The sequence below is a fragment of the Eleutherodactylus coqui genome, chromosome 1 (genome assembly GCF_035609145.1).
Source record: "Eleutherodactylus coqui strain aEleCoq1 chromosome 1, aEleCoq1.hap1, whole genome shotgun sequence".
Taxonomy (NCBI): Eukaryota; Metazoa; Chordata; class Amphibia; order Anura; family Eleutherodactylidae; genus Eleutherodactylus; species Eleutherodactylus coqui.
In genome coordinates, this window is record NC_089837.1 from 494,916,944 (window position 1) to 494,935,124 (window position 18,181).

The 18,181-nt window shown below is 47.1% G+C and overlaps 1 protein-coding gene across 3 annotated transcripts in view; it reads right to left on the reverse strand.

Moving 5' to 3' along the window:
* Window positions 1–18,181, reverse strand: part of AMOTL1 (angiomotin like 1) — a 132,876-nt gene that overhangs the window by 89,651 nt on the left and 25,044 nt on the right. For all 3 annotated transcript variants that reach the window (XM_066586797.1, XM_066586788.1, XM_066586779.1), the window contains exon 3: window positions 8,419–8,469. In XM_066586797.1, the coding sequence (XP_066442894.1) occupies window positions 8,419–8,469 (51 nt within the window). The remainder of the gene's footprint in view (window positions 1–8,418; window positions 8,470–18,181) is intronic.

Consider the following 18,181-nt stretch of genomic DNA (forward strand, 5'->3'; position numbering starts at 1 on the left):
AAATGAATCACAGGGTACAGTGAGCCTATAAATTACTCAGAGGGCACAGTGGGGTCTATTAATTGCTATGGGGAATAATTTTGTTAATAAGGTTGCACACGGAGCATCCTTATTGATTTCTCAGGAAGAACAATAGGGGCCTATAAATGACTCGTAGCCCAATGCAGCCTATAAGTGACTCAGTGGGGCCTGTAAATGAACAATTGAGTTCATGAGTGACCCTGGGGGCTAAATGGTGCTTATAAAATATTAAGAGGGCAGAGCAGGTCCTATAAATTACTTACCAAGGGTGCAGAGTGGTGCCTGTAAATGACTAAGGGGGCCCACTGTGACTCTGTCGCGTAAGGGTCCATATAAACCGTGAGCCAGCCTGACGCTTGTGAGATGACATTTATTTGGCAACCTGTGTAAACTTCTTGGGTGTCACTGCTGCTGTTCTTCTGGACAGAAATAACTCGTATTCTACAAAAAGCTCCAACTATAAGTGACCACAAGCATCCGACGTGTAAACATCTTTCTGCAGGGTCAGGAGCCGGCAACGTGTTGAATCCAAAGCATTTCTATATATTGCGCAGCTCCGTCCAATACTAGTAGTTCATCTAATGAATCAGATATGATTTCTCGTCACTAGAAAAGTCCAAGGTTTTTATAGCTATGAAGGTTGCATCCAGTTCACAATTTTCCATAGAGACAAGTGTAAATACGCCCCCCTCCCCCTGCGCCCGAGAGCGAGTAAAGTGAAAAAATAAAAAGACACTATGTGGAAAAATAGAAAGTCTCGGCGTCGTCTCGGCACATCTGTTTTTCATATCTGGCTTCCAGAAAGTTGGTTGGCCTGTAATAACGTGACCTGTTTCTCTTCTGGCCTGTTCTCTATAGAAGCGATGACTGTATACTGTACAATTATTGGTTCTCTGGTGCTTATCCAGCTAAAGATTAGTTTACAAGAGAGAAAAACAGCTGTCCGCGTATTAGTAGGGAGAGCGCGGCGGATCCAGCGGCATTTTATGCCACTTGCTGGATTATGTCGTCTTAAAGTGCAGCTTGGCAGATGGAAAGCAAATAAGCATTAGATGTAAAATACTTAAAGAGCTCTCGTAATCCCGGATTGATCTTCTTCCTGCTCCGTTATGTTCTAATTCACATGAACCGGGCATGAGGAGCAATCTCTTCGTGTCCGAGATGGCGACATTTCGTGTTCCATTGATTGAGGCAAATCAGGCATCAACTTGTTGGAAAAGCGTCACATCCAGAACCATATTATCTCAATTTAAAGGGGTATTCCAGAGGCGGGACTTCTTTGGATGGGTGATAACGGATATTTCGGTAGAAGTCCGACTGCTGGGACACCCAGCGATCCCAAAAACAGGGGGTCCCTTTTCCACATTCTTCCCTACTTCTGGATGGCTCTTCCCATCCGCAGTGATGTCACTTAATGGAATGCTGGCTGACAAATAGCCGAGCGCTTTATACTTGGTGGTCTCCAGCAGTCCTATTGAAAATAAATGTGACCGCCGCTCCATTCAATCTCCTCCTCAATACAAGCCCACAGTGAGGGGGAATGGGGAAACGAGACCCCCCATTCTCAGGGGTCCCGAGCGGTTTTACCCCTGTAGTGGCCCAGGGTTAGTGGGGCCCCTCCATAATGTTATATGTCTGTCTCGTGTCATTGTCTTGTCAGTGTCTTATGTTTAGTATACATTTGGATTATGTGTATTGCACCTCTGCAGGATTGAATGGGTAAATGTCTGGAAAATGTATCGTTTTGTGAGTCATGGGATTATGTTTTATATATATGTTTGCAAGGGGGATGCAAGTTAGTTAGCAAGTGTTCTTGCAAAGAGTGGCAGTGCAAGGAGTTCTTCTGACGAGTCTGCAAGTGAGGAGTCAGAGAGAGAAATTGTGCTGAGTGAGCCACACAGACACTGATTGGTCTGTGTGAGGAGAGAATGGAGGAAGCCAGGCAATTCCCTTCTGCTTGGCCTGGGCCCAGGATATTCCGGTGCTACCACTAAGCACTGAGTGAGAGAGAAGGACGGCTGCTTGGCGAGAAAAAGGCGTAAGTAATGTGAATATTGACCGGTAGAGAATAAGAGAGAGGAAAGTCACCAGGAGCGGGATCATACAGATAACTTGGACTGTGGATAGTCCAGAATACTTAGAGAATCCTTCTGTTGCACTGCTTTATCTAGTTGTATCTGTGCCAGCATCGTTGATGTAAATTGGACGTTATCAAGTTACAGTAAATGGACATTACCGACCGTTCCCGGTTTTGTCCAGAAAGTTCCCTGTGTGTGGACTACTTTATTCCATCATCAAGTTTCACCGCAGAGGACGGAATAATTGTGTTACGTGTGACAAATCGACTACAGGTAACCTCCAGTTACTTTCGGGTAACTTGGTCAGGTCCCGAGCTACCCCCAGGGGAGGAGATGGTAGAGCCCGCGACAAGGTCTTTATCTACCCCGCTATCTCCTTGGCTGTGGGCCCGCTCCTTGGACGCTGTACCCCCACTGATCTACCAGTCTTCACCCATCCAGTGGATGTATGAAAGCTTAAAGGAACATCCCACCTCCAGAATATCCCTTTAAAGGCTATGTAAATTTGAGGTCATATTCCCATTTTGGCCCAATATGCCGAGATGAGAACAGCTCTTTGTACGCTGTGGCTAGGGTGCCCAGGAGCATGGAAAGAGTCGAGCGGGCTGTGCTACACTGTTTCTACTTTTATGGAAGGTACAGAAACAGAGTACGACAGCCCGTGCAGCTATTTCTCAAACACCCCCACCACCAGCGATCACTGCATACAGTCAGTCTGGGGGTGGTCAGGCGTCATTCACAATATAGGTGTGGGTCCCAGAGGTGGGAATCGCATCTAATAGACTTTTATGGTATACCCTGTTGATTTGCCATAAAAGTCCAAGATGGGAATACTGCTTTAAAGGGAACCTGTTATCACCATTTCACCCCTAAAACTGATTTCATTGCCTCTTCATTAGGGTCCATTTAGACGGGACGATTATCAGGCAAACGATGCTCATCCCTGTGTGTCCTCGCTCCTGTGCTGTTGCACAGGAGCTAGTAGTGCTAGCTCGCTCACAGAACGGCCAGCAAGGGGGCTGGGCAGCTGCAGGAGATTTTCTCCTTGCGCTCCCCCGCCCCTCTCCATCAACATAAGCTAAACGGCCATTCAGTACTGGATGGCCGCTATTCACACTGAAGACCAGCGATCTGCTCATCATCCATCGTTTATGCTGCATAACTGATTGCTCATCGTTCAGTGTAAATAGCGGTCATTCAGTACTGAACGTCTGCTTTGTTATGTCAATGGAGAGGGGTGGGGGAGAGAAGGAGAGAAATGTTCTGCAGCCTTCCCGCTGAAAGCTAACACTACTAGCTTCCATGCAGGTGCATGGGAGCTAATATGCATGGAAACAAGTGTCGGGCATCATTTACTAAAAGCCCACGTACCTCCACAATTAGGCTTCAAAGTCATCATGAGCAGAGAGGAGTCATCTCCCTGAGAAGAGTTGAGCTGATTCATGAGCTAACCTCATTCTCATGCTAAGTAGCTTACCACATCCCATTACACAGGAAATCCTGCCTATCAAGAGAAAGGGGCGAGTTTGGCTCATGAATCACCAGGACTCTTCTCCACCAGAGGACTCTTTTCTGCTCATTTGCATATAGTGCGGGATAACTTTGGAACCTAATTAACTAGGTAAATGGGTGCATTAGCAAAAGAAAGGTCATTAGAAGTGATTAGAAGTGCCATTGAAGTTAGCTTTAGGGGTGGGACAGTGGTGACAGGTTTCCTTTAAGCAAGCAATTTTAAAACCTTTTCACTTTTCTCTTGGGTTAGCAAAAACGGACTAAGGGCATCTTTACACGGAGCAACCGTCATTCAGATACTCGCTCAAAAATGTGTGCGAACGACAGTCGCTTGATTGTTTATACCCAGAGCGCTTGTTGATTAGTCGTTTGCCAACATATCATTCGTAGGGGGACCTCCGTGCAAATTGGTTCAAGTATGAATGGCTGCGACTTCAGACCAGGCGACTGATCAGCCAACAGCTATTGTTTAGGTGAGCTGAAGCTCCACTGGATATGAAAGGTTTATTAAAATGTCAGTTTTTTGTCATGTTAAAGAAAATACGACAAAAGTGAATTATTTCAGATTAATTTCCACCCTCAGTGGGATCCGTTATCTGTACAATGCCACTGGGAAACAAACCGGGAAAAAAAAAACAAAAGTAAAGTAATGCGTTGCATAAGTGTTCACACCCTCTTATATTTGGGATGGGGTTGTGTTCAGAATTGGCCAATCACATTTATCCTCCTGATGAACAGTAGTCAGCCCTCCGCTGCCATTATTTATAGGGATTCTTATATAAAGTTCGGCTCTTCTCGGAGGATTTTCCTGACATTTTCTTAGTTGGTCGGTAAAGATCTTACAGCAGATCAAAGGGGTCTGATAGTTGGAAGGTATCAGTCAGGAGAAGGAGACCAAAACATCTCCAAGGCGTTACCTATAGCATGGGGCACAGTGAAGACGTCAGCAAGAAGAGGATTAGATTTGGCACAACAGTGACATCACCAAGAACTGGGCGTCCCTCAAACATTGCGGAAAAGACCAGAAGAACATTGGTGCTGGAGGCTGCCAGGAGGCCAACAGCAACACTAAAGGAGCTGCAGGAGTTTCTGACAAGTACTGGTTGTGTAGTGCATGTGACAACAGTCTCCCGTGTTCTTCATATGTGTGGGACATCACTCGTGTATATGAATCCATTCAAAATAATGGCGTTCATATTTGTGCGAGAGTTGTGCTGGCTCGGCCGAGTTTCTTGGCCGCGTAAAATCAGCCTGAATGACTAGTGAGTAGTGAGCAAGTCATCGCTTGGCACCCTGTTGATAGCCGTGATTACATGAAACTACTATCATTTGCATTTGCTCAATCGAGCCATTATTTAGATGATAGTGGTTGCATTTATAGGTATCTTTAAGATAGTGCAGTAATACTACTGCAGAATCAGACTACACACGGGCTTTGCTTGTAGTCTGTAACTATGGAGACACATAAATCTGCATAAAAGCTGCATACACAAAACAAGTGGAGATTTTTAATCATCGCTATTTGCAAAGTTGCTTTCCTTTTATTATTAGGTGTATTGGAACAATAAAATAGCTGCAAAAGTGAATGTGCTCTTTTGTCTCCAGAGGATTTGCTCAATCCGCTGTACACTTGCAGTGAAAAACAGGTTTATTATTTGTTCATCATGCCTCTCCAAAAAAATAAAAAGGGGTCAAACAGTCATATGTACCGCAACATGCTACAACCAGCAGAAGTGAGAGGTAAGAGGCACTGCCGACCATGTCTGGTGGCCCTAACTGTTACATTGTACATGTGTTGGAAGTAATTGGGAAAATTAAAGGAGTTGTACCAGAATTAACTTTTAGGACCTATCCATAGTCTGATCCTGAGACTGGGCACCCCATGTCCTCCCTCATCCTCACTGTGGGCTTACTACCCTCCCAGGGGTTAAGCAGAAGATAGAATGAAGTGGCGATCGCACATGCGCATTGCCACTCATTAATTTTCAATGGAACTGTCGAAGATCGCTGAGTATAAGCACTTGGCTTTTTCTGTCAGCCCTACTGAAATGAATGGAACAGTAGTCATGTTTGCACGGTCATCGCTCCATTTAATCTGACGTCACTGCACATGGGAGAAACATCCCTGAAGTAACAAGAGGGGGGGCATAAGACCCCCATTATTGGGATTGTTGAGGTCTCAGCAGGGAGATTCCCTACCAAACAGGGAATATAGCTTTGCTTTTAATTCCCAGTCATCGTTACAAGGCTTGTATAAAGAGTCTAACTTTGGATTGAAGGAATGCTGCCTTCCAATAGGTGGCACTGTGTTCCATCTCCCTTACTTGCATATTACCCAGAGGAGCATGAAGGGCCTTTTGAGTCTCCTCACTTACTGTCTAGGTTCTCTCTCTAAGGAGGACTCAAAGAACACCAAAAAGAGAATCCCCTAACATTTCATGCAATGTCCCTTTAAATCTATCTTTTGCCTTCTTTCAAAGTCACTTATGTCACCCAGCATTATATGTCATACTTTATGTATGAGCAACAAAAAGGGAACACAGACAATGCATTAGGAAGTACGCCGCAGGTAGAGAATACAATACCCAGAAACATGCTCTAACAAAGATGGCTGCAAATTATTGATAAAGCAAAGAATGACTCTTCAAAGAGGTGACAGGTCTGCTACAAAATGGATTAAGCCTTTCATGGATGATGGAGGCTGCGGGGATGAAGGACTTTCTGCAAATTATATTTCGGTTTTCAAGGTCAGAAATGACTCAAGAGACGGAGCTGGTGCTGCCAGGAACTTCACTAACAAACACGAACTGTGATCACTGAACAGAGCAGAAATACAAACAAGAGATGCAGAAAGATTGTCATGGCTAACAGAAAATTTAAAGGAAAAGTCCTGTTTTCATATTGTGCCTCTATCCTGCTCTGCCAGCAGATGGCACTGATGGGTTAATGACAAGTCAAGTTTATATTAAAAATGGTAACAGAGGCAGGTGCACCGCACTCAATAAACACTTAGTATCTGAATAACATTGCGCAACTGTTTATACTAACTGCATAAAAATGCAAGGTTCTTAGCACACATTTTGATCAAAACATGTGGGCCCATCCACCACGTCCAGGCAAACCTTATTAGATGGGTATTTGGATGTGGCAGAGGGGCCCACAGGCTTTCATCAAAATTTGGGCTAAGAACCTTGCATTTTTATGCGGTAAGTATAAACAACAGTTGTGTAATTTTATTCAGATACTACATGTGTATGAGTGCTAAGACACGTGTTTCTGTTCCTGTATGTGTTGCAGCCATGGCTAACATGCACCTTCACATTTATTTGTTGGAATTGCTGACTTTTGTTTCTTGATTACATTAAGGGCTCCTACCCACTAGCAATAGGTTTTCTTGCGATGCGAGAGTGAGTGAAAACGCATGATTATGAAACCAATGATTTTCAGTGGTTTCATTCTCATTTGCGATGTTTTCACCCAAGCCTCGCAGCGCTAAGAAAAATCTGTGCTTTCGCCCATTGTTTATAATGTGGCCTATGGCAGCAACGCAGCCCCACTGAAAACATAGGGAATACATCATGCTCCCCTGACACAGCTGTGACAGCTATGGCAGGGGATTCCTTTATCCCCACGCAGACTGCAGGGATGAAGGAATCCTCTGCCACAGCTGACACAGCTGTGACAGAGGTCTGCAATGCTATCCCACTGCTTTCAATGGGACCGGCATTGCTGCAGCCCATTGAAAGCAATGGGTTGCAAGCAACCACCGCAGCGATGATTTTCGGGGAAGGGCTTGAAACATAAGCCCTTACCTGAAAATCACCCCTAGCTGTAAAAGAAAGTTAAAAAAACTATTTACTCACCTAGAAGAGCTATCCGGCTCTTCTCCCTGTCCCTGGCACTCTTCATTTGTCTTCTCGAGGCGGATTGAAAAATCCCTGCCTCCTGAAAGCGCTGCCTCTGATTGGCTGAGCGCTGTGACCAATCAGAGATAACGCCCAGCCGTCATTGAATGACAGCTGGGGGCTGCCTCTGATTGGTTACAGCACTCAGCCAATCACAGCGAGCGCTCAGCCATTCATTGAATTCAGCCAATCAGAGGCAGTGCTTTCTGGAGGCGGGGATTTTTCAGTCCCCGGCCTACAGAAGACGACTGGCAGGGCTGAAGAGAAGAGCTGGACAGCTCTAGGTGAGTAAAAAAAATTTTTTACAGCTAGGGATGATTTTTAGGGAAAATTATCGCTGCAGAGCTTACCTGCAACCCATTGCTTGAATGGGGTGGCAGCAGCGTCGGCCCCATTGAAAGCAATGGGATAGCATCGCGGAGCTCTGCCACAGCTGATGAAGGAATCCCCTGCTATAGCTGTCACAGCTGTGTTAGGGGAGCGCGATGTATTCTCTATGTTTTCAATTGAGCTGCGCTGCTGCCACCGGCCCCATTGCAGACAATCGGCGATAGCGCAGATTTTTCTTAGTGCTGCGAGGCGTTTTCACTCACTATCGCATGGCAAGAAAACCTATCTGTAGTGGGTAGGAGCCCTAAAACAGTTGCTTATTTAGAGGACACTTGAAGTCATGCTGCTTCTTATGGACTCAACTTGTATCCCAGTTGTGTCATGGAGCCCATAAATTCTGTGAGTGGACCTGTTGGTACTGCAGGGTTATTCAAGAGGGTTTATTGATCAGTCTAGGAAAGTACTGCACACAAAACAAGTATCCCTTAGTAGAAAATGCTTCAAACATATCAGGCTACTCTTGGGGAATTGGCAATGGTGAAAAAAAAAAGTTGAATATATAATTGCTTTACCTGGCTGATCTGACCAGAACTCGGGTGCCATGATGTTGGAATTGCTGCTTCCTGTAATACAAGCAAAAATGAATGTAAATTATGGTATTCTTGATGAATGGAGCTACATAATGAACAAGGATAAAAGATGTAGCAAATAACAAGCAGCGGTAGGGTCAAAAAAAAAAAAATCGAACAAAAAATTGCCCAATTAGCCACTGTACCCACATATACACAATGGAGCATATGTATTAAGTCTTGTATGCCGTACAAAATTTTCACAATTTTGGTGAATGTGTCTAAAATGCATGTTTTTGGGAGCTTACAAAGGCAGCCACTACATTTAAAAAAAAACTATTATGGTCACATAAGACCCGTTAGATCATTAGATTTACTATAATTTTCACCAGAAACTGGCATAAATTATAGTTGAAACCTATTCCAGCTCACAGCCGGTGTAGATTTCAGTCTGGTGGATGGACTTAACATCCGATATGATAAATGTATTAACCCTTTGTAATCCAATTTAGGATTCAGGGTTTCCTAGGGGGTTCTCTCTTTCTGCCATTATATAACGGCACCATCTGCTGGCTAGAGCCAGTACTGCGGTATGGGACATGCTGGAGAGGCCCCCCGACAACAGAGCGGCCAGTAATGTACAGTAAGAATACCCTGCCAGACGTCTTCCGACATCAGAGCTGTACAGCCTTCAATCAGAATGTCTTTAGATGTCAGACGGTGGATTGGAAAGGGTTAAGAGGCTTGCACTTTTAAAAACATTTGTCACACTTCTGTCGGCACATTGTCTACGTAGACCAGCGTATGTAAGGCTGATCATTGTGAAAGGCTGAGAATTGTGTCCAGGTTCTGCCATAGACTCTATAGCTGTGGGCTCTTCAGCTGAGGGTGGCTCCATCTTCCTTTCCAATAGGCTATCTGACAATACTTTAGTCATCCCATCTCATATCCAGACACCACTAGTAATTTACGGATTGGCAAATTGAAAGACGTTGTACCAAGATTATAAATTATCCCCTATTCGCACGATTGGGAATAACTTGCTGATTGGCGGGGGTCTCACCACTGAGATCTCCGCTGATCTTGAGAACGGGGGTCCCATATGCCTTGTCCTCCTCACTGTGGAGTTAGAGGAGACTCAATGGAGCACTGTTAGCGCAAGCGTGCTAATGCTCCATTCACTTTCAATGTAATTGCAGAGATAAGTGAACGGCAAGCACTTGGGTATTTTCATCAGTCCCATTGAAATGAATGCGGTGATGTCAGCGCATGCTTGGCCAGCACTCCATTCATTCTGCTGGGAGAGAAGCAACCCCCATGCTGACAAGCAGAGGGGGACAGGGGACACCCATTCTCGAGATCAGCAGGGGTCTCGGCAGTGACACCTCTATTGATCAGCATGTTATATATACCCCATCCTTAGGATAGGGGATAACTTGTAATCTTGTTACAACCCCTTTAAGGAAAGGTCTCTTTTCCAAAAGATGGAAATGAGGGCAAGTAAATACCTGGCCTTCTGTTCTTGGTTAGAGCGAGATGGGTAATATCAGAATGAGATTCCTTGAGCATACTGATGGGTCCTATGATGAGGGTCCAGTTTTAAATGCATCATAATCTATGATATCTTAGTACACACCGGACATATCATCTCTAAGATCTATGAGGCTATTTGTGAATCCTCCCATAAGAAATAGTCCCTACTTGCAAGTGATTAACCCAGTCAACTACCTTTGAGGCCCATTATCAAAGACTGGGCCCACTGAAGGATCTCCTGTTATAATGGTTGGCCAGCCCTGGATAGGTTTAGAGTAGCACAAGGAAGGAATCCAATTACAATTTTTGCAACATCTTCATCTTTGTGAATGTTTAGGTATCGGGCGCCACTGTGTGAGCCAATGAAAACCTGATCTGTATCATACAACGCACTGTTAAATTTGGAAAATTTAGGTGGATCTAAGCCACTTCTGAGAGCACAACCACAAGGGGAATGACCTTCCACTCCCTCAAATCCTGCAGTCATTGCATGATGGAGCATAAATCATACCTCAACACAGTCCTACGTCCCCAAAAAATACTTGCTACCATCATAGACCTTTAATTGTAAGGCAGTTCGGCTTAGATTCAGTAACGTACCAGGTTACAGGCATTCACTGCATTCCACCAGTCAAAGTTAAAGGGGTTATCCAAATTGACTTTTATCTATCTATAGGATTGGTGATAAAAATCTGATTGCTGGGGGTCCTACCGCTGAGATCCCCACTGATCCTGAGAAAAAGGATCGCATGAACCCCTCGTCTTCTCACTTTGGCCTCACTTCACCCACCCACAGTGTCATGGAGGTTGAATGGAGTAATGGTCGCACATTCAGTTCAATAGGACTGGTGGAAATGAGTACAAGTAGTTCCATAGAAGATGAATGAGGCGACACTGCACATATGCAACCTCCCCTCCATTCAATTTCCTCCTCACTGCATGGGGTGCAGTGAACCCACAGTGAGGAGAAGAGGGCCACACAGGTAAAGCCTCCACTGGTCAGACTTTTGTCACTTATCTTATGGCTAGGTGATACCAGTGAATTTTGGGATAACCTCTTTAACGCTCTTATCAGCGCCGGTAGGATTTTATAGAGTGACAAGGACAGAACTTATTAAAGTTTAAAGCTTTAATGCAAAAAGATGCAGTACTTATAAAAGTTTCTAAAAGATTATATAAAAAGGACATACAATACAAAGCAAAAACTGTTACAAAAATAAAACGGAATAAAAGTAGAATACTGGACCGTGATGATTAGATCAATTCAAATCTGGGCACAAAGAGAGGAGCTGGATATGTTTCAGGCAGTTCTTCTAAAGTTCTATACAGTTTCCTAGACTCTGACATTTATCTTTGGTCTGTGCTGCCCTGTTAACATATTCTAGCCACGCCGTCATAACCCTCCCCATGACCATGTGATAGGGGTGGGCTGAGTACATGCAGGATTGTACACTTTTGCAGCCATAAATCTTATTTGCTCATGTTTCCCCATAGAAAGCTCTTTTGGGAAAACGATTTCTGCACATAAATTTAGCAATCTATCAATACTAAACTTGGGTGTCATAGCTTAGTCAGCTGAGAAGATATTGAGTTTTGGGGGTTCCCGGAGTTCTGTGATCCTGCCTTTTGGACCATAGGAATCGGCTGAATTCCCTGAGCACAACCATGAAAATACCTGGAAGTACCTTGATGCAGACTAGTGAGATTGGAAGTACCTTCCAGCCTTGTCAGGTGCATTGGTTACTTAAAAATTCTATTCAACTTCACAGGAAGTATTTACATAAGGGCATTGGTACCAAACTGGCCAACTGTTTACACAAGAGGACTGGTTTTACACAAAGGTCACATTGTTCTCAGTCCAACAGCTCACAAGACATCTCATTACAGAGGACAGCTATCATCCTAATAGTAGCTCAACATTTGTATAGCCCCAACTTATTCCGCAGCGCTTTCGGGTAATTTATTTATTACCCCCCACCACCAAGCTGGACACTCATTTTACCGACCTCAGAAGGATGGAAGGCTGAGTCAACCTTAAACCGGCTACCTGAACCACGCAGGGATTGAACCTGCAACCTTCAGGTCATGAGCGAGAGCTTAGGACTGCATTCCTGCTGCCTTAACACTCTGCGACACACGAGGCTACAGAGAGTTGTAAACGTACAAACGACCGTTGTTTGTGTACTTTACCATAGAGTGGTTGTTGTCCTCTTGAAGTACGCAACTCTCTGCACAGTAATTGGTCAGTTGTTGAAAGATAAATAATTGTATACACCAGTTGACATCAACCAGTGACTACTTTTTGGTAAGCTGAAATGAAGCGACTAGTGAACGAATTTTCGCTCACCATCCGGTTGGTGGCCATGTTTATATCGGACAACTGTCGCTGACATTCGTTCTCTTGAATGACTATTTTCTCTATTATATGATAGTTGTCCCATGTAAAACCAACCTAATACATGGTAGGACTGGACATACCTTATAGCACATGCAATATTAATAATGCACACATTCATTACAAACAGTACCGCCCACATTTACAATAGACCACACCCCTTTTAAAATATCCATGTCCTCAAAGCAAGGCTGCACCTGAGAAATAAGCAATTGTATCTCTTCTTTAAGAAGGACAAGAAGACCAAATTTAATATATTATACATTAAATATTTTATGTAATTCAATATCTCCCAGTTCATGACATATTCCTTTAAGTTTGCAGCGCTCTGCCCACACACGTCAGTGAGAAAAGATGAGTGTTAGACACATTTGCACTTTTTTCATACTTTTCTCGCTTGGTTGCTAAGCAACAGCCGCACCAGATAAATCCGGCAATAATTCCACATTCTTTTATCATCTCAAATTATTAAAACATGAAAGAAAAGTCTGTAGAAAAATACATTGTTTTGTCTCTGTGCGGTGCGATAGAAAAATCGACCTACGAAAGTGGATTAAGTAAAACAAAGTGATTTCACAGCAAACAGAAGCCGCAGTAAAAGCCTGTGTGGGTGTGGGGTCTAACAACAACTGAATGAGGGGGTCCGTCTAGAGTAGGCTCGTGGGCTGCTTGACTTTTAGCAAATTAAACTGATTTCAAACTCCTGACCAGCGGAAGATCAGGAATTTTACACTTGCATTTCTAGGGTTAGGCCATCACATGCAGAAGAGACAGGAGAAAGTAACGTTAAAGGGTTATCCAAGCTTGTAAAATGGATGGCCTATCCTCTTCTGACTTTATATAAATAATGCATTACCTTCATAAATCGGACTTTTACAGACACAGCGATACCAAATATGTTTTTTTTTTTTTATTTTTTACTTTTATATACTCGAATGAATGACGGGCGAGAGCTGCCTGTGATTGGCTGAGCACCTCAGCCAATCACATTCAGCTCTTTCAGCAGGTGGGGATTTTAAATCCCTGCCTGCTGATAGATCAGCACCACAGTGCAGGGGACAGCAGGAGAAGACAAGGCTGGGCAGCTGAAGGGAGGTGAGTATCGATTTTTTTTATTTTTGAAACCACTTTTACTAGATTTTCAGGGAAGGGCTTATATTTAAAGCAGGTCCTGTCATGGATGGGAGAAAGTGCATCCAGCAATCTATCGACCACCCAGAGTTCTACGCCGTCCAATGCTGCAACTCTGAATCCTCTGGCTGCTGCTCCTCCTTCCTCCCAGCCTCCTCACTCCATTACAATGACACATTTTGAGGAGCAGGCAGACTCCCAGGAACTGTTCTCGGGCCCCTGCCCAGAATGGGCAGCAATGGTTCCTCTCCCACCGGAGGAGTTTGTCGTGACCGATGCCCAACCTTTGGAAAGTTCCCGGGGTCCGGGGGATGAGGCTGGGGACTTCCGGCAACTGTCTCAAGAGCTTTCAGTGGGTGAGGAGGATGACGACGATGAGACACAGTTGTCTATCACTCAGGTAGTAGTAATTGCAGTAAGTCCGAGGGAGGAGCGCACAGAGGATTCGGAGGAAGAGCAGCAGGACGATGAGGTGATTGACCCCACCTGGTTTGCTAAGCCTACTGAGGACAGGTCTTCAGAGGGGGAGGCAAGTGCAGCAGCAGGGCAGGTTGGAAGAGGCAGTGCGGTGGCCAGGGGTAGAGGCAGGGCCAGACCAAATAATCCACCAACTGTTTCCCAAAGCGGCCCCTTGCGCCAGGCCACCCTGCAGAGGCCGAGGTGCTCAAAGGTGTGGCAGTTTTTCACTGAGAGTGCAGACGACCGACGAACTGTGGTGTGCAAGGTTTGTCGCGCCAAGATCAGCCGTGGAGCCACCACCACCAGCCTCACCACCACCAGCATGCGCAGGCATATGATGGCCAAGCACCCCACAAGGTGGGACGAAGGCCGTTCACCGCCTCCGGTTTGCACCACTGCCTCTCCCCCTGTGCCCCAACCTGCCACTGAGATCCAACCCCCCTCTCAGGACACAGGCACGACCGTCTCCCGGCCTGCACCCACACCCTCACCTCCGCTGTCCTCGGCCCTATCCAGCAATGTCTCTCAGCGCACCGTCCAGCCGTCGCTAGCGCAAGTACGCAGCCACGCACCACGCCAAATTGATCAGCCTGGAGATGCTGCAGTATAGGCTTGTGGAAACGGAGGCTTTCAAAAACATGATGGTGGTGGCGGCCCCGCGCTACTCGGTTCCCAGTCGCCACTACTTTTCCCGATGTGCCGTCCCAGCCCTGCACGACCACGTCTCCCGCAACATTGTACGCGCCCTCACCAACGCGGTTACTGCCAAGGTCCACTTAACAACGGACACGTGGACAAGCACAGGCGGGCAGGGCCACTATATCTCCCTGACGGCACATTGGGTGAATTTAGTGGAGGCTGGGACCGAGTCAGAGCCTGGGACCGCTTACGTCCTACCCACCCCCAGAATTGCGGGCCCCAGCTCGGTGCTGGTATCTGCGGCGGTGTATGCTTCCTCCACTAAACCACCCTCCTCCTCCTCCTCCTACGCAACCTCTGTCTCGCAATCAAGATGTGTCAGCAGCAGCACGTTGCCAGCAGTCGGTGTCGCGCGGTGTGGCAGCACAGCGGTGGCCAAGCGTCAGCAGGTTGTGCTGAAACTACTCAGCTTAGGAGAGAAGAGGCACATGGCCCACGAACTGCTGCAGGATCTGACAGAGCAGACCGACCGCTGGCTTTTGCCGCTGAGCCTCCAACCGGGCATGGTCGTGTGTGACAACGGCCGTAACCTGGTGGCAGCTCTGCAGCTCGGCAGCCTCACGCACGTGCCATGCCTGGCCCACGTCTTTAATTTGGTGGTTCAGCGGTTTCTGAAAAGCTACCCACGCTTGTCAGACCTGCTCGTAAAGGTGCGCCGGCTCAGCGCACATTTCCGCAAGTCCAAGACGGACGCCACCCTGCGCACCCTGCAACATCGGCTTAATCTGCCAGTGCACCAACTGCTGTGCGACGTGCCCACACGGTGGAACTCTATGCTCCACATGTTGGCCAGGCTCTATGAGCAGCGTAGAGCTATAGTAGAATACCAACTCCAACATGGGCGGCGCAGTGGGAGTCAGCCTCCTCAATTCTTTATAGAAGAGTGGGCCTGGTTGGCAGACATCTGCCAGGTCCTTGGAAACTTTGAGGAGTCTACCCAGATGGTGAGCGGCGATGCTGCAATCATTAGCGTCACCATTCCTCTGCTATGCCTCTTGAGAAGTTCCCTGCAAAGCATAAAGGCAGACGCTTTGCGCTCGGAAACGGAGGCGGGGCAAGACAGTATGTCGCTGGATAGTCAGAGCACCCTCATGTCTATATCTCAGCGCGTTCAGGAGGAGGAGGAGGAGGAGGGGGAGGAGCATGAGGAGGAGGGGGAAGAGACAGCTTGGCCCACTGCTGAGGGTACCCATGCTGCTTGCCTGTCATCCTTTCAGCGTGTATGGCCTGAGGAGGAGGAGGAGGATCCTGAAAGTGATCTTCCTAGTGAGGACAGCCATGTGTTACATACAGGTACCCTGGCACACATGGCTGACTTCATGTTAGGATGCCTTTCTCGTGACCCTCGCGTTACACGCATTCTGGCCACTATGGATTACTGGGTGTACACACTGCTCGACCCACGGTATAAGGAAAACCTTTCCACTCTCATACCCGAAGAGGAAAGGGGTTCGAGAGTGATGCTATACCACAGGACCCTGGCGGACAAATTGATGGTAAAATTCCCATCCGACAGCGCTAGTGGCAGAAGGCGCAGTTCCGAGGGCCAGGTAGCAGGGGAGGCACGGAGATCAGGCAGCATGTACAGCACAGGCAGGGGAACACTGTCCAAGGCCTTTGACAGCTTTATGGCTCCCCAGCAAGACTGTGTCACCGCTCCCCAGTCAATTCTGAGTCGGCGGGAGCACTGTAAAAGGATGGTGAGGGAGTACGTAGCCGATCGCACGACCGTCCTCCGTGACGCCTCTGCCCCCTACAACTACTGGGTGTCAAAGCTGGACACGTGGCCTGAACTCGCGCTGTATGCCCTGGAGGTGCTTGCTTGTCCTGCGGCTAGCGTCTTGTCAGAGAGGGTGTTTAGTGCGGCTGGGGGAATCATCACAGATAAGCGTACCCACCTGTCAACCGACAGTGCCGACAGGCTTACAATCATAAAGATGAACAAAGTCTGGATTTCCCCAGAGTCCTCTTCTCCACCAGCGGACAGCAGCGATACCTAAACAATACGTAGGCTGCACCCGCGGATGGAAGCATCGTTCTCTATCACCATCAAAAACGGGGACCTTTTAGCTTCATCAATCTGTGTATTATATTCATCCTCCTCCTCCTGAAACCACACGTAATCACGCCAAACGGGCAATTTTTCTTCGGCCCACATGGCTCACATGCATTAAAGCTGACGTTACCTCAGCTATGCTGGGCACTGCAATGGGATATATTTATGTACCGCCGGTGGGTTCCAGGGAGCCACCCATGCTGTTCACATTAGGGATTTGTACCTGCCAGTGTCTATGTATTAAAAACCCTGGTCAGACTGGGGCATGCAGTGTGGGCCGAAGCCCACCTGCATTAAACCTGATGTTACCTCAGCTGTGCTGGGCACTGCAATGGGATATATTTATGTACCACCGGTGGGTTCCAGGGAGCCACCCATGCTGTCGGTCCACACGGAGTTGTAACTCCATGTGTCCACTTCTAAAGAACCCCAGTCTGACTGGGGCATGCAGTGTGGGCCGAAGCCCACCTGCATTAAACCTGACGTTACCTCAGCTGTGATGGGCAATGCAATGGGATATATTTATGTACCGCCGGTGGCTTCCTGGGACCCACCCATGCTGTCGGTCCACACGGAGTTGTAACTCCATGTGTCCACTTGTAAAGAACCCCAGTCTGACTGGGGCATGCAGTGTGGGCCGAAGCCCACCTGCATTAAACCTGACGTTACCTCAGCTGTGATGGGCGATGCAATGGGATATATTTATGTACCGCCGGTGGCTTCCTGGGACCCACCCATGCTGTCGGTCCACACGGAGTTGTAACTCCATGTGTCCACTTCTAAAGAACCCCAGTCTGACTGGGGCATGCAGTGTGGGCCGAAGCCCACCTGCATTTAATCGGACGTTACCTCAGCTGTGATGGGCACTGCAATGGGATACATTTATGTACAGCCGGTGGGTTCCAGGGAGCAACCCATGCTGTGGGTGCACACGGAATTCCCATTGTGGAGTTGTACCTGCCTGTGACTATTTATAAAAAACCCCGGTCTGACTGGGGCATGCAGACACCTTGACAGAATGAATAGTGTGTGGCACATGGGTTCCCCATTGCTATGCCCACGTTTGCAGCTCCTGATGGAGGTGGCACAGGATTGGATTTCTCATTGCTTCTGTACAGCATTATGGGCTATCGCCCCGCCCCTTTTAAAGAGGGTCGCTGCCTGGCCGTGCCAACCCTCTGCAGTGTGTGCTTGCGGTTCCTCCTCATGGCAGACGCACTTATAAATAGACATGAGGGTGGTGTGGCTATGAGGCCAGTGTGTGGCATGAGTGCAGCTGAAGGCTGCGCAGGGACACTTTGGTGTGCGCTGCGGACACTGGGTCGTGCGGGGGGGTTGCGCAGCATGTAACCCAGGAGAAGTGGCAGCGGAGTGTCATGCAGGCAGTGATTGTGCTTTGTTGGAGGTAGTGTGGTGTTTAGCTAAGGTATGCCTTGCTAATGAGGGTTTTTCAGAAGTAAAAACTGTTGGGAGGGGGGGGCCCACTCTTGCCG